The 13,549-nt window shown below is 33.5% G+C and overlaps 1 protein-coding gene across 1 annotated transcript; it reads right to left on the bottom strand.

The window, feature by feature from the left end:
- Positions 1–4,716: 4,716 nt before the first annotated feature.
- Positions 4,717–6,270, bottom strand: LOC120154314. The gene is made up of 3 exons (XM_039166106.1): positions 6,076–6,270; positions 5,421–5,489; positions 4,717–4,974 (listed from the first exon to the last, which is right to left on the bottom strand). Exons 1-3 carry the CDS (start codon positions 6,250–6,252, stop codon positions 4,765–4,767), a joined length of 456 nt encoding a protein of 151 aa, XP_039022037.1. The 5' UTR covers positions 6,253–6,270; the 3' UTR covers positions 4,717–4,764.
- Positions 6,271–13,549: the final 7,279 nt, after the last annotated feature.

Genomic DNA, 13,549 nt, shown 5'->3' with positions numbered 1-13,549 from the left:
GAACGGCGGAGAGCTCGATTTCAAATCGGCCGAATCTTTGACTGCACCACCTCCTCACGCGCCGCCGTCTACGGCGGACAAGGTTGACACCGGTGAACTCGGAACGGCACAAGGAACACGATGGTGCGGGAGGTGTCGTAAACAGAGCAACGATCAGCGGTGAATTTAAGATTTTCTCGGCGATAGAGCTAACAAAACCGTCGCTACTTTGACTGGAAATTCCCGACGTTTGGCCGCGTTTCGCTTCAATTAATTTGAAGGTTTTTCTCCTCGCTCGATGATGAACACAACGGTGGTTTCAAAACAACGATCGGAATTCGGACGGCGTCGGAATCGAGTTTGGAAGTTGTGTGCGTGAGGAAGGATTTGTGAAATTGATTTCTGTTTTTCAAAACAGAAATCACGCATATATCAATTGTCTGCCGACACTCCATGATTAAATTCAGGGCTTGGTCCCTGAATTTTCTTTAACTTTAAAACAAGCTCCACGTTTTAAAATCTTTCAATTCAGTCCCAAATTTTCACAATTAAAACCCTCAAATTTTAATTAAATATTATTTTGAAAATCGGGTTGTTACACTAGATATACCGTTCAGACGCATGTCCAAGTGTGCTTGCTCATGAAGGTCCAGCATTGATTTTGACATTAAAGAATCCCCATTCTTTTGTTGAAGTTTTGCCGACTCTTTTCTGAATTCCAAGTTTGTTTGGTTCACTCCACAGCTTTATGAAGCTACCCAATAGTCCATGATCAATATCCTACTTCATTTCAAAATATCGAGAATGATGCAAAACATACAATGCACAAAGTTTAGGTCTCTTAGGAAATCAAACAGTACCCAACTATTTGAACTAAGACCAATGCTTAGTCTAAAATAGACAACATGATGTATATATTTTATTTCTCAGTGTCATGCCCGTCCTTTTACATGTGTATAATATGATATGTCACAGGATCACAAAATTTTAAGGACCTCATACTTTAAAAAAAAATCTGCTAATAAAAAAATATTTTCCCAAAAAATATACTATCATTTCTTTATTAATTCTCATGATAATATTAAAAAAAAACTTGTATTTTTCTTCTTTATTATCTCAATAAATAAATTATAATCATTTCTTCTTAAAAAACCCCACTAAAATCATGATGATTAGCGAGAAAAAAACTTATTTATATTTATCTTAATTTCAATATTCTCCAATCTTCTTCATCATCTAAAACCCAAAAAAGAAATTTCTACTACTACTTTTAATTAATGTTTTGAAAGATAAAATTTTAATTGAGGAATTTGAAGATTTTTCTTCTCCAATTTGATAGTCCTGTTGAGACTTGCAATTCGACAGTTTCAAATTTTTTATTCTTCTAAACTTCCAGGGTCTTTTTATCATTTTGATTTTTAGTTTGAATTTAATCATGGGTCCTGCAATTAGAAAACATGATTCTGGACGTGAAAAAAACATAAGGGGAAAAAAGAAACGAGAAGAGTTAACTCAATCTTAAATATATGCTCTTGATAAGTTCTTTGTGAAAGAATCACATACTTTTGCTGAAATTGATAATGTTGTTGATGTTCATGCCTCAATTATTTTGAATGATGACTGTTAATTTGAATGACAATGATGATAATTGTGTTGATTTTGCTTCAAAAAGCGTTTGGAGGATGACACTTTTTAAATATAATATCACGATTATATAATTGTTTTGTGATATTATCTTAGATTCATATGTTTATTTTTTTTAATTTTATAATAAGCACTAGTAATATGATAAATTTTGATATTTTATAATTTTGTTTTACTATAAAATATTTTAGGGGCCTCATTTTAAAAAATAGCACATGACCTCTACATCTTTTAGGACATGCTTGCTTAGTATAGAAATACTTAACTTAAATTCATAATATTTTATATAGTTAATTGCATCATGCATCCCAAATATATGACCCTCATTTCAAATTGGTCCTTAAACTTTTAAACATTTCAATTTCATCATAAAATATGACTATTATTTTAGATTAGTCCTCAAACTTTTGAACCTTTCATTTTCATCCCCAAATTGTGATATTCATTCTATATTAGTCTCCAAATTTTTTGAATATTTCAATTTTATCCTAAATTATATGTATATGCTAATCACATGTCTTGTTAATAAAATCATTAAGCCAAGTTATATTATTGTATGTTTGAAAAAAAATAAAATTTAGGTTAAACTATGGTTGAAATGGATTATATATTTGGATGGATTTGGGGATGAAATTGGAAGATCTAAAAGTTTAGGAACCAATTTAGAATGAGATTCATAGTTTGGAGATGAAATTAGAATGTTCAAAAGTTTAAGGACTAATTTAGAATGAGAGTCATAGTTTAAGGATTTAATTGGAATGTTAAAAAGTTTAAGGCCTAATTTGAAATGAGGATCATAGTTTAGAGATATATGATACAATTGACTCTATTTTATATAATGTTAACTTTAAGAAATAATTTTTTTATATTAACTTATTAGATATATTAAATTAAAATGAATTAAATAAAGTTAGTCCTCCAACCGAATGATGACACATGACATGGCACGTGGTATCAATGACATATGACATCATTCAATTGAAGTATTAAATTTATTTAATTTATTAAAAGTAAGACTAAATTGAGAGAATATATAAATAATAATGACCAAATATGTAATTATACCAAGATATTTAACAACAATTAACTCGTGGTGACCACATCTTAATTAAATAAAAATGAAAGTGACTATATATTATGTTTTTTTTAAATCAGCGAGAAAAAATGAATAAAATACAAACATAAGTGATCAATTATGTAGTTAACCCTTTTATTTATTATAATTAATTGTAAGGGAAGAAGTAAATGATTTATTATAAATTATTAAAAAAAAACATAAATCAAATCAAAACACTGCCCAATATAAATATCGACAAATATTTTTTTTCTAATTTCACACTAATTAAACTCCATAATTGTCAACTTAATTCATAGAAAATTTGGTTTAATATCAATACCACAATTAGCCAAATAAGAGATGATATTCCTTTGTCCGTTGTAACGACCACGAGATTCCCTTAATTTGTTTAATACACCTCACTTAATTTAAGGGTAGGACAGCCTAATATAAGGCTAAGGAAAGGCGCAATCGAAAATGTTAATAATTTTTTAATATTTTCGACAGTGTTATCTAAAATATTAAGTTTGTTACCTAATATGTTAATCTTTTAACGTTTCCGGTTACAACCGAAAATGTTATTTTCTCCATAACATTTTCGGTTGCAACCAGAAACGTTAAAAAGATTAACATTTTAGGTAACGAAATTAACATTCTAGGTATTGCTCCACCGAAAATGTTAAAACAAAATTAACATTTTTGATTGCGTCTTTCTTTAGCCTTATATTAGGCTGTCTTTCCTTAGACATCCCCTTAATTTAATGAATCAATTCATCACTATTACACAACACAACTTCAATCATGTCTTTTCATTAGCCTTTGCAAATAAATTTTTAAGTATAGATATTTATGATAGGGTAGACTATTTATTTGGTCATCCAATTATATACGTGGTTTCGTTTTAGCCATTCAATTATTTCTTAAATCATACCTAACGTTATGTTTAGTTTTATTTTGATCGAATGTCGTTAAAAAAGTAAGAGAACATTGAAAAATTAACAAGACTAATGACTTAATTTCATCATTATTGCAAACATATTAGCGAACACTGATTTAACATTTTAGCGAATGTTAAACGAACATATTTGTGAACGTTAAACAAACGTATTTGCAAACAGTAAATGAATTGAACATAAACACCTTAAAAATAAACAAACGAATATGACATTAAAAATTTAAACGAATACAAATTGAATATAAACACCTGTAAAAACAAACAAACAAACAAACACAAACATAATTTTATTCGTTTAAGCTCCACTGATTCGCATCATTCTGATCTTCTTCACTTCAGGTCTTGGTTATTTCCCGAGCGGAACGAAAATAAAAAACTTTGACTGATTTTGCCTACTTTCCTGAAGAGATGCCTTAATTCTGGAGTGGAATTTTCAGACATGACCAGCAAGTAGATTTATGGGGCTTAAACTTTTGTAAGATTGTTAATGTTAATTAGCAAATCAAGCTTTCGTAAAACAAAACCCAAATAAATGCAAATTGCAACGAAGTTCATAGCGAAACATTTAATTAACTTAATCATTTAGCTAATTAAACTATGTAGTTAGACTAACGTTTGTTTTTCATGTTGACCAATAGCAAACCATTTCTTTGTCTTCCACGTGGAGCCATAATTTCAAGCTAATATAGTTTTTTAATCTTTATTTTATGTTTACAATACGATTAAGCACATCTTTTATACATACTATCTTTGAAAAAAGAAATAAAGAGGTTTTCATGTAGTTTGTAGGCATCACTTGGGGGGTTAAATTATGTTAATAAAGACAGTGATTCTAATGTTAAAGAAATGGGCAAATTGAAAGGAAAAGGAACCAAACGGAACGTTAAGGGTTCAAAGCTTGAAGTTGGATTAATGAGATTTCAGGCCCGGTGTATGAATGGCGCTACAACAGATTGCAAACGCCCGCTTTCAAACAAAACTCTATTAGACCAAATGCACAATGCATATACCCTCAAAAGTTCATTTGGAAAAGGTTGGAATTATTTCTTCCAGGATCATTTTGGGACTTTTTCCAAGAAACAGACTGCCTCCAAGAAGTGGAAAACAAGGTCTATGACTTTAAATGTTATTAAGGAGACCTGGGTATCTCTCGGTTTTGACTAGAAACAGACGATCCTCCTCCCCGCTTTAGAGAGATGGAGATGGCTCTGGCCGCTGTAACTGCAGAATCTCCCCTCTTGATAATCCTCTCAACTTCCCTCACCTTCTCTGACAGCAATCGAACATTTGTGTCGGTGGACTGAACAAACTTGTTTGCAGTTTCCAGAGCAGTGCATAGCTGGAGTAAACAGAGGGCAGTGTGTTAACTGTTAGAATCATCGAAATCCACAATGGTCCGACTCCTCAGGCTTTTTGAACTTTGATATCCATATCAGAAACATCCAGGTAAACGGGAAAATGTAACAAAATTTGGAATACTTATGTCGGACACGTTTTCATAGTCCACACTCACACTCACACTTGACTCCACGTAACATAGGTCGGAAATTGTCAAAACAAAACTGAGAATGCAGGACGCTTGAACAACGGCTAAAATCAAAGAATTGATGCCCAAATTGGAGATCTGATTCTAGTTAAAGTAATAAGTAAAACTGCAGCTCCCTAACAGATTCCAGTATGAATATATACTCAGGCTAATGCACGACATAAGTTGCAACAGGAACAACTGAAAATAATCAATGGGAAGCAGTTCTATACATGCTTTAAAAGAGATTATCTAATTACCTCAAAAGTTAGAGCTGTCCATGAATGATCTGAACCCTCGAGTGCCACTTTCAGTTTCTCAAAGTTTTCCTGAATGAAACCACTAACCGTTTGACATAGCAAATGAAACAAGCTTTCCCAAAAAACACATATAGAATGTGCTAATTTCAGGCATTTACCAGCACAAATCATGAAGATGTATCGAATCATCCCATATGATTCAAAGCTACAAAAATACTTAAAAATCAAATCAGAAGGCAATAATGAACGGAACTTAGTTGTGTAAATGTTTTCCCATCATGTATAATAGAGTTTGAAATGAAATGGCAAATGATTTAACGTAGGTGATTTATACGAGGAGAAAATGTAAAGGGGGACATCAGCATCAGCAACAACCAAAACTACTGAAACAGTTTCAACGAATTAAAGGAATAAAAATACCCTAAATAATTTTAGCCATTTTAATCTGGAAATCAGACATTAAGAGGTTTACTTTAGATTCCAAAGTTATGGATCAATTGCTAAACTTTCAACAACTCAACTTGGTTCAAGCAATGAAATTTTGTTTAAAAAAACATAAAAATGTACCCCAAAAAAAAGAGAGAGAAGGAATTAAAAACTTTTCCAATTTGGGTTTTACTATGATGTTGTAAATATTGAGGAGTAATAAAGGAACCTGGGAGAGTTTGATGAGGTCCAAGGATTGAGATGAGGCATCAACGGAATCAAGAACTGATTGTAGTGGGAGAGCGGCATCACGGCGGGGATGGTGTTCAAGCGCTTCACCGGATTCTTCCCCATCGTCGCTAAGCAGATCCCCTATGGTAAGCAAAGGCCCTCCTATTCCTGTCATCCCTTTTATTTCTTTCCTCTCACACGATGCTTCTGCTCTGAGCTTGCTTGCATTAGTCTGGTTTAAGGTTTTGTCATATTTGATGGGCTCAAATAAATGGGCTCAAATAAATGGGCTTTAGGCCTACTAAAACCCCTTTCAAAATTTTCATTTCAAAAGTACCTAAAGATCAAGAAGGGGGCTTTTTTGGCCCAATAGGGCTTTAAGATTAAAATTTTAGGGTTTTACTCATCCTCAAATTTTAATTAGGGATATACGACATTTGCTACAATATCGGATGAACTCATCAGCTCGAGATGACAAGTTCTTTGAAATATTAATTTTTAATGGGACCCCGATGAATAGATCCCACGTGGGCCATTAATTTATTTTTTTAAGAGGACTCGTCACGTCGAGGTGGCGAGTCCATTAAAAAATTTAATATTGAAAAAAATTAAAATTAGAAATTAAAAAAAGAGGGTAACTTGCCACCTCGAGATGACGAGTTACTTCGAATTCAAAAAACTAGTAATTGGCCAACAGGCAGTTGTGCAACGGTCACAATGAAACTTGTCGAGTTAAGGTGATGAGTTCGCACATGTTAAATTTTTAAAAAATTAATTAATTAAAATAATAATATTTTTTATTAAAATAACATTGTTTACAAACTAATAATTTTTTTATATTTTCTAAGTTCTTGACGATGCCGATGAGTGGTCGAATGATAATGGCATGGGACTCATCGAGTATGTCGAGGTCATTGGCCTTGATGGTTGTCGACTTCATCTTACCGAGGAGGTGTACTTAACACACTCTGAGATCCACCTTCAAAATATGGTGATGGACTTATGGTATCTGACATCATTGTTGTTGTTACTGAATTAACTTGGCGGCTATGTTGTTGACCATATATGATATGATCCCATTCACCTCACCCGCATGTTCTGTCGAAGATGTTTGAGTGTGTTTATTGGATCCCATGAACCTCCAACCCAAGTCGGTTAAGTCTCGATTGATATTGTTCACATTCCCACCTCTGTTGTGATGACGTGAGATATGATTTCCCATTTGCTTTGTAATTTCGGAGATATGGAGAATGGTTGAAATCTAGATCCAGTGATGTAATCTCGTACTGCGGGGAGCGATTAGTGACGCTGATTTCATAGCTCGATGTAGTAAGCGTGCTTCGCCAACCAATTTTCAGTTTGTTTCCCACGCATATCAATTCTATGGAACACGTCTATCTCAATGATGCATATTATCGATGTAGTAATCGGTTGATGTGATGCATATTATCGTAGTACTCTATCAGTGTCGTACCACTCAACAATCGCAAAATGTAATAATAGCGTCACGACACACCATAAATCGAACCATTCAAAAAATTATGGTGGCAATAACCGGTAGATCTCGTCGTCAGCATATGAAAGCCAAGAAAATTGTAAATATTAAATATCAAAGTTAAAATATATAAAGTTTAAAATTTTTAAAAAAATAATAAAAGAAAAAATGTATACCGCATATCGACCGGCGATGTCAATCCTCATCTAAATATCTTTTGCAATGGCACTCGACAACTTCGTCTCGGTTATTTTATGAGGGAATCTAAATTATTTAAAAAAAGATTAAAAACAAATAAAAAATTAATTAAGTTAATCAAATTTAAAAACAAAGTTAAAAAAATTATCTTCCAGCAAGAGAAAAACTCGACTAGGGCTGTTGTAATCGGCGTAAAAAACAGAAACTGATACCAAACTCACGATTGTAACAATATTAGATAGCCTGCTACATCGGCTTTTAGATCCTGCTCAACAATTGCAACCTTGCAAAGCTCCCGATATATAAAGGTTAAAATCCCCGAGCCCCAACTGGTATTACAACACTTGGCGAAGTCATTTAATATTCGAAGATACTGAGTGTGGAGAATATATGCTTGGGATGCAAAAATAACCTCGTTCTTAGTAGAGTCGCCCGTCACTTAGAATTCAAACTCTAACCACGCCATCTTTACATAATAGCCATCGATGAACTCTGATGGTGGCACATTTCCCAAAACTTTGTAGACCAACATCCTGAAGTCATAATTGTTTCGCCTCACCACAAGAGCTCTATTCACAGGAACACTGATAACTCCATAAAAAGACTATATTTTAGGTATTTTTACTCAAGTTATTGATTGTCTAAAAGCCATAGTTGCATACAGTTGCATTTAGGACATTTCTGCATGTAGTGGATAAGTTTTGCCTCGAAAAAGTTTATTTGATTAAATTGATGATGCTGATGAGAAGAGTTGTGTGTTGGCTATGATGATGCAGGTGATAGGAAACGACCGAGAAAGAATTTATTTGCCGAGACAAATTATATGCTAAGGCCAAAGGAACTGAAGACGATGACCGTGATGAAAAATTTTGCCATGGTAATTTTTATCTTGCAAGCATGACACAGTACGAGACAAAATTATTGACGTCGTGTAGCCATCTATCCAATGCACCTCACGTGAACTCCTGTCCTACTGCTAATTTAGGACCACTGCTAGTTGTCTTGTTTTCACGAATTGGGCATGAATTCAAGGGAAATTTGGGGAATTTCAAGGGAACTAAACCCTAAAAATTCCCCACTATAAATAAGACATGATGCCCACCATTTGAGACACTCTCTATCATCTTCCTTGGTTCCCTCCATAGCCAGGCTTCGTCGGAGCAATGACTAGGCCCTCGAGAAAGGCTAGCGTGCTAGAGCAGTCTTGGTGATAGTCTCACGTCACGGCATAGCTCTGTTCTGGGAGTTTTTCTTCCCATTGTTCTTCATTTTTTATTTCTTTTTTTAAGGGCTTGTACTTAACAAATATTTTTTGAGATGATGTTAGGTACACCATAAATTGTTTTATTTGGTGTAGGAAATGATTGGATGCTATTTTATTTTACGGTTAATGGATTGTAACATCCTAAACTAGGGGTTAGTGACTAAATTATAAAGTTTCAGAATTTGGTGATTAAAGTAGAAGAATGGATTAGTTCAATGATTTATCTGGAAATAAATCATAAAAGATATTAGTAATTATAAAAGGTATTAAAGGGCAAAAGGGTCATTTGACCAAGAGATGTATTAAATAATGATATATATATAGGGATAAGGATGAGAGATTTTTCCAGAAATCTCTTCTCTCTTTTCTTCTTCATTTTCTTTTTCCTCCCGTGAAAGCTCCAAGGCAAAGGTAAGATTCCTTGTTAGCTGATGATTTGTTGATTTTAAGAGTGGGTTTTGATCCTTAGGTAATACTTAAGATTATGGAAAGCTTAGGTTGTCCTAAAATCAAAAGATAAAGGAGATAGAGAAGATTAAAGATTAGTGGTTCTTGAATGAAATCTTGAAATAGAGTTTATAATAAGAATTGAAAGTTGGATTTGACTTGTCATCAATCTAAGTAAGAGATATGAAGTGCTATAATTGGATTTGAAACATGTTGCAAAATTGATGTAATTATTGAATTACATATGGATGATAGGATTTGAAGGTTTAAGAGGAAATAAATGAGTATAAATAGGTTTAAGGATGTGTACTAGAGTTAAGAATGAAAAACGGGATGAAACATGAAGGATTTAATCCAAAATAAATGATTTTCGGGTTCAAAAAGAGGATTCTGGGCAGAGTGCATCGATGCATATTCATTGTGCATCGATGCATCAAGGTTAAAACCCAGAATTTTGTTTGAAGGTGTATCGATGCATAGGTAGTGCATCGATGCACTCTTTTAAATAAAAACATCGAATGTAATTCGTGCATCGATGCATAAGTAGTGCATCGATGCATCCCCGTTAAATAAAAACATCGAATGCATTTTATGCATCGATGCACAAGTAGTGCATCGATGCATACCTTCATTAAAAGAGAAAATTGGCTTTTCTCTTAGCCTAAGAAGTGACAGTTTAGAATATATCAATTGGAATATTGATATGAATCTGTGTATTGTTATGTAGAGATAGAACGTGATCCGTTTCAGGACAATTGAGGAATTAGAATCGAATCAAAGCAAAGCTAAGGTGAGTGCAATTTATTTTGTACTTATTTGATTGAATTAACATTGGCTTGCGATGAGCCAGTGATGGAGTTACTATGGTAAGAAGTAACTTCTAAATTGTTATGTGATTACCATGTATGCATTAATATATAGAAATAGATGGATGCTATGTTATATGATTTATATGCTTAAGTGAAAATGCAACATATGATATATGTTATTTGACATGACATGCATGGTTACATGAAAGAAAGCTATGTGACTACATGTATATGTGAAAGAAGCTATAAGCTTATATGCACATGTGATATATGTGATATGAACTACATGAAATGATTTACGTGAATACATGTATATATAATACATGTGATATGATATGAGATATATGGTTACACATACATGTGGTATGTGACAGAATAGAAAGAACAAGTGATACGAAATGTATAAGAATAATGCCCATAGTATACGATATGAGAATTATAGATGTAATTGGCATGCCAAGAGTCGAGGGTTTACCTATGTTGAAAGGAACATATGGATAGTTGCCGAGGATCTTTATGACCTCTGGATAGTTACCGGGGTTCTTTGTAACCTCTGGACAGGTCCTTCGGGACGAATACTGAATGAATGTTCGGTGCCCCATGAGGGAATTTATACGAGCTGTGGTGACAGCATTAGTGCACAACCTCAATGTACTCACATACCTCTAATCTCAATAAGATACATGGGCAATGAAATTGAAAGACAAATGAAAGTGAAAGTGATACAAGAAGGTAAGTTGCATGTGTGCATGACCTGATTGTATATTGTTATCATACAATAGATTCATGCATATTGATATGTCATGATTCAATGATATGAATGCATATACATGAATTATAGGATGTTATGTGTGTTTCTGGGTATAGTGATATATGTGTTATATGATGAGTATATGGTAAGTGGAAAGGATTATTGATAGTGTTTGCATATGTATGTCTTTTATTTATATGAAATGATATATGGTTATATTATATGTTTTATATGCCTCACTAAGTCAACGACTTAGCGTGCGATTGTTTCACACGTAGGTTACAGAAGTGAAAAAGAGTAAAGAGCTAAGAGGAGCAAGACAGGTCAGTTCTCCTTACCCAATTGTCAGATCAGAAAATATATGTACGGTATATAGAGTGTAGTTGGCATGTAGTCTAAAGATATAAATTGTATGAACTCTGATATATTTTGTAAACGTTTTGAATAAGTTAAATGTTATCCAAGTTTTTGAATTACTCACTATTTTATACGAATAAATGATTGAAAAGTCAATGTGACACGTCGGACTCGTATCCGGGTCGGGTACGGGTTGGGGGTGTTACATGGATGGTTAAGTATGTTTTTAAAAATGTTGTTTTGTTCACTATTTTAATCTTTTACCTTAGCACTGTAAGAGCTTTTGAAAGATTGACTGGTGCATTGGCAAAATATTCTTAGTCTTTGTTAGAGCTTTTGAAAGATTGTCATTTTTCTAGGAGTTGATACCTAATATCGAGAGAGTTAGGTTATATCTACGTGAATAAGGGAACTAATCCAGGATGGTGAAGTTTTAATCCGCCTTAGAGATAAGGAGAGGATTTCATTCGACTAAGAAGTATAAATGCTTGAGTAGATAGGTTAGCACTGCAGTTTACACTGAGGGGCATTACCGCAGTAACAGTTTGACAAACTAAGGGATGCATTTCACGCTGAGTAGTATTACCATAGCAATAATTTATCAGGTTCCGTGTTAGAGATACTCTTGGAACACTTTAGTAAATCCTATCTGTCAACATAGGCATAGTGTACTTAGATCATCCTAGCCATAAAATAATTTCTCGCCATAACATATCCAACCCAAGTGCTCTGTTAGAAGTCTGATTATGTTAGGTTGTCAGTCTATTTCAAGTTTTTTTGACAAATTTTAGCCTTAGCAACTTTTGCTTGTTTACTATTGCATATTTTTCTTGCCATGAAAAAATTTATCTGCTTACTGCACTTCACACTTTTCTTACCTCGGTAAACATTTTACATCTGTTCATACCATTTGCCACTGCATATTTTCCTTGTTTATATCATTATACTTAGATACTTATGATTAGTTAGTGACACATATTCTTAGCTATAGCAATCTTTTAAAAGACCGACCAATCCCTATGGAGACGATACTCACTCACTAATATATTACTTGTGTTGATTTGTATACTTGCACAGGCTTATGTGCCACAACATTATATATTTACACGCGATCAAACACTGAGTTGGCAAGCGACGTCTTCTAAAGTAATCGTCGCTTCACCACTCGGGAAATGGAAATTGTGCGTCTCGGGCCGCCAACGTTCAATTAGAGCCTCAATCAACATCGGGTACACCTTGAAGCCACGTATAAATATGGATGGAAAAATACCGGATTATTGAAGATATATCAACATCTGCCGATGTACATCTCTCGAATCCATCTAGTGCTGACGAATACTCCGTTCTTTTTCCGGCATGAGTTTGATCGATGAAATATGGGCGTTGTCGAGGCGCAACATGTCTGGTTAGGAAGCCATTTTTCGAGATTTTTCACAGAAAGTCATAATTTTCACATTTTTTGGATTTAGGGTTTAATGAAAAAACAAAACACAAACCCCTATTTATATCACCAATTCCAACAACTATAATGCAAAATTCTGGAGGAACTTGTCACCTCGAGGTAACCATTAACTAACGATTATTGCCAAGTGACCGTTGCACAACTACCCGTTGACCGATGACTAGTTTTTTGAATTCGAATGATTTTTTTTAAAAAAAAAATATAATTTTAATTTTTTTCAATAATAATTTTTTAATGGACTTGTCATCTCGAAGTGACGAGTCCGCTTAAAAAAATAAATTAATGGCCCGCGTGAGACCTACTAATCCGTGTCCATTAAAAATAATATTTTAAGGGTGACGAGTTCGCCCGATGTTATAGCAAATGTCGTAGATCCTAATTAAAATTTGAGGTTGGTTAAAATCCTATATTTTTAATCTAAAAGACTTATTGGGCCAAAAAAGTCGCAAAAAGTGAGCAAAGAAGTGTCATATGAATTAAAATCAACAATATTCAATATGTTGGTTTCTCTTGTCTCTCTTTTTGGCATAATGGTATGTGAGTCCCTTAAACTCAAAATTTTTAAAAATAAATAATGTGATCCTCAAATTATTTTTGTATTTAATGTGTCTCTTATATTCAGAAAAAATTAAAGTGGTCATTTGACCAATAATTTTCATCGTTGACTGTTACGATAATGATATGATAGT

This window comes from Hibiscus syriacus, unplaced genomic scaffold (assembly GCF_006381635.1).
Source record: "Hibiscus syriacus cultivar Baekdansim isolate YM2019G1 unplaced genomic scaffold, ASM638163v2 tig00111128_pilon, whole genome shotgun sequence".
In the NCBI taxonomy this organism is placed as follows: domain Eukaryota; kingdom Viridiplantae; phylum Streptophyta; class Magnoliopsida; order Malvales; family Malvaceae; genus Hibiscus; species Hibiscus syriacus.
This window is presented reverse-complemented; position numbering and strand designations above follow the sequence as displayed.

Bases quoted from the DNA above. Each gene is read 5' to 3' on its own strand.
- LOC120154314 (XM_039166106.1), bottom strand. From the start codon at position 6,252: ATGACAGGAATAGGAGGGCCTTTGCTTACCATAGGGGATCTGCTTAGC. The intron at 5,490-6,075 runs GTTCCTTTATTA...GGTTTCATTCAG, and splicing joins ACCTCATCAAACTCTCCCAG to GAAAACTTTGAGAAACTGAA. The intron at 4,975-5,420 runs GTAATTAGATAA...TGTTTACTCCAG, and splicing joins GGACAGCTCTAACTTTTGAG to CTATGCACTGCTCTGGAAAC.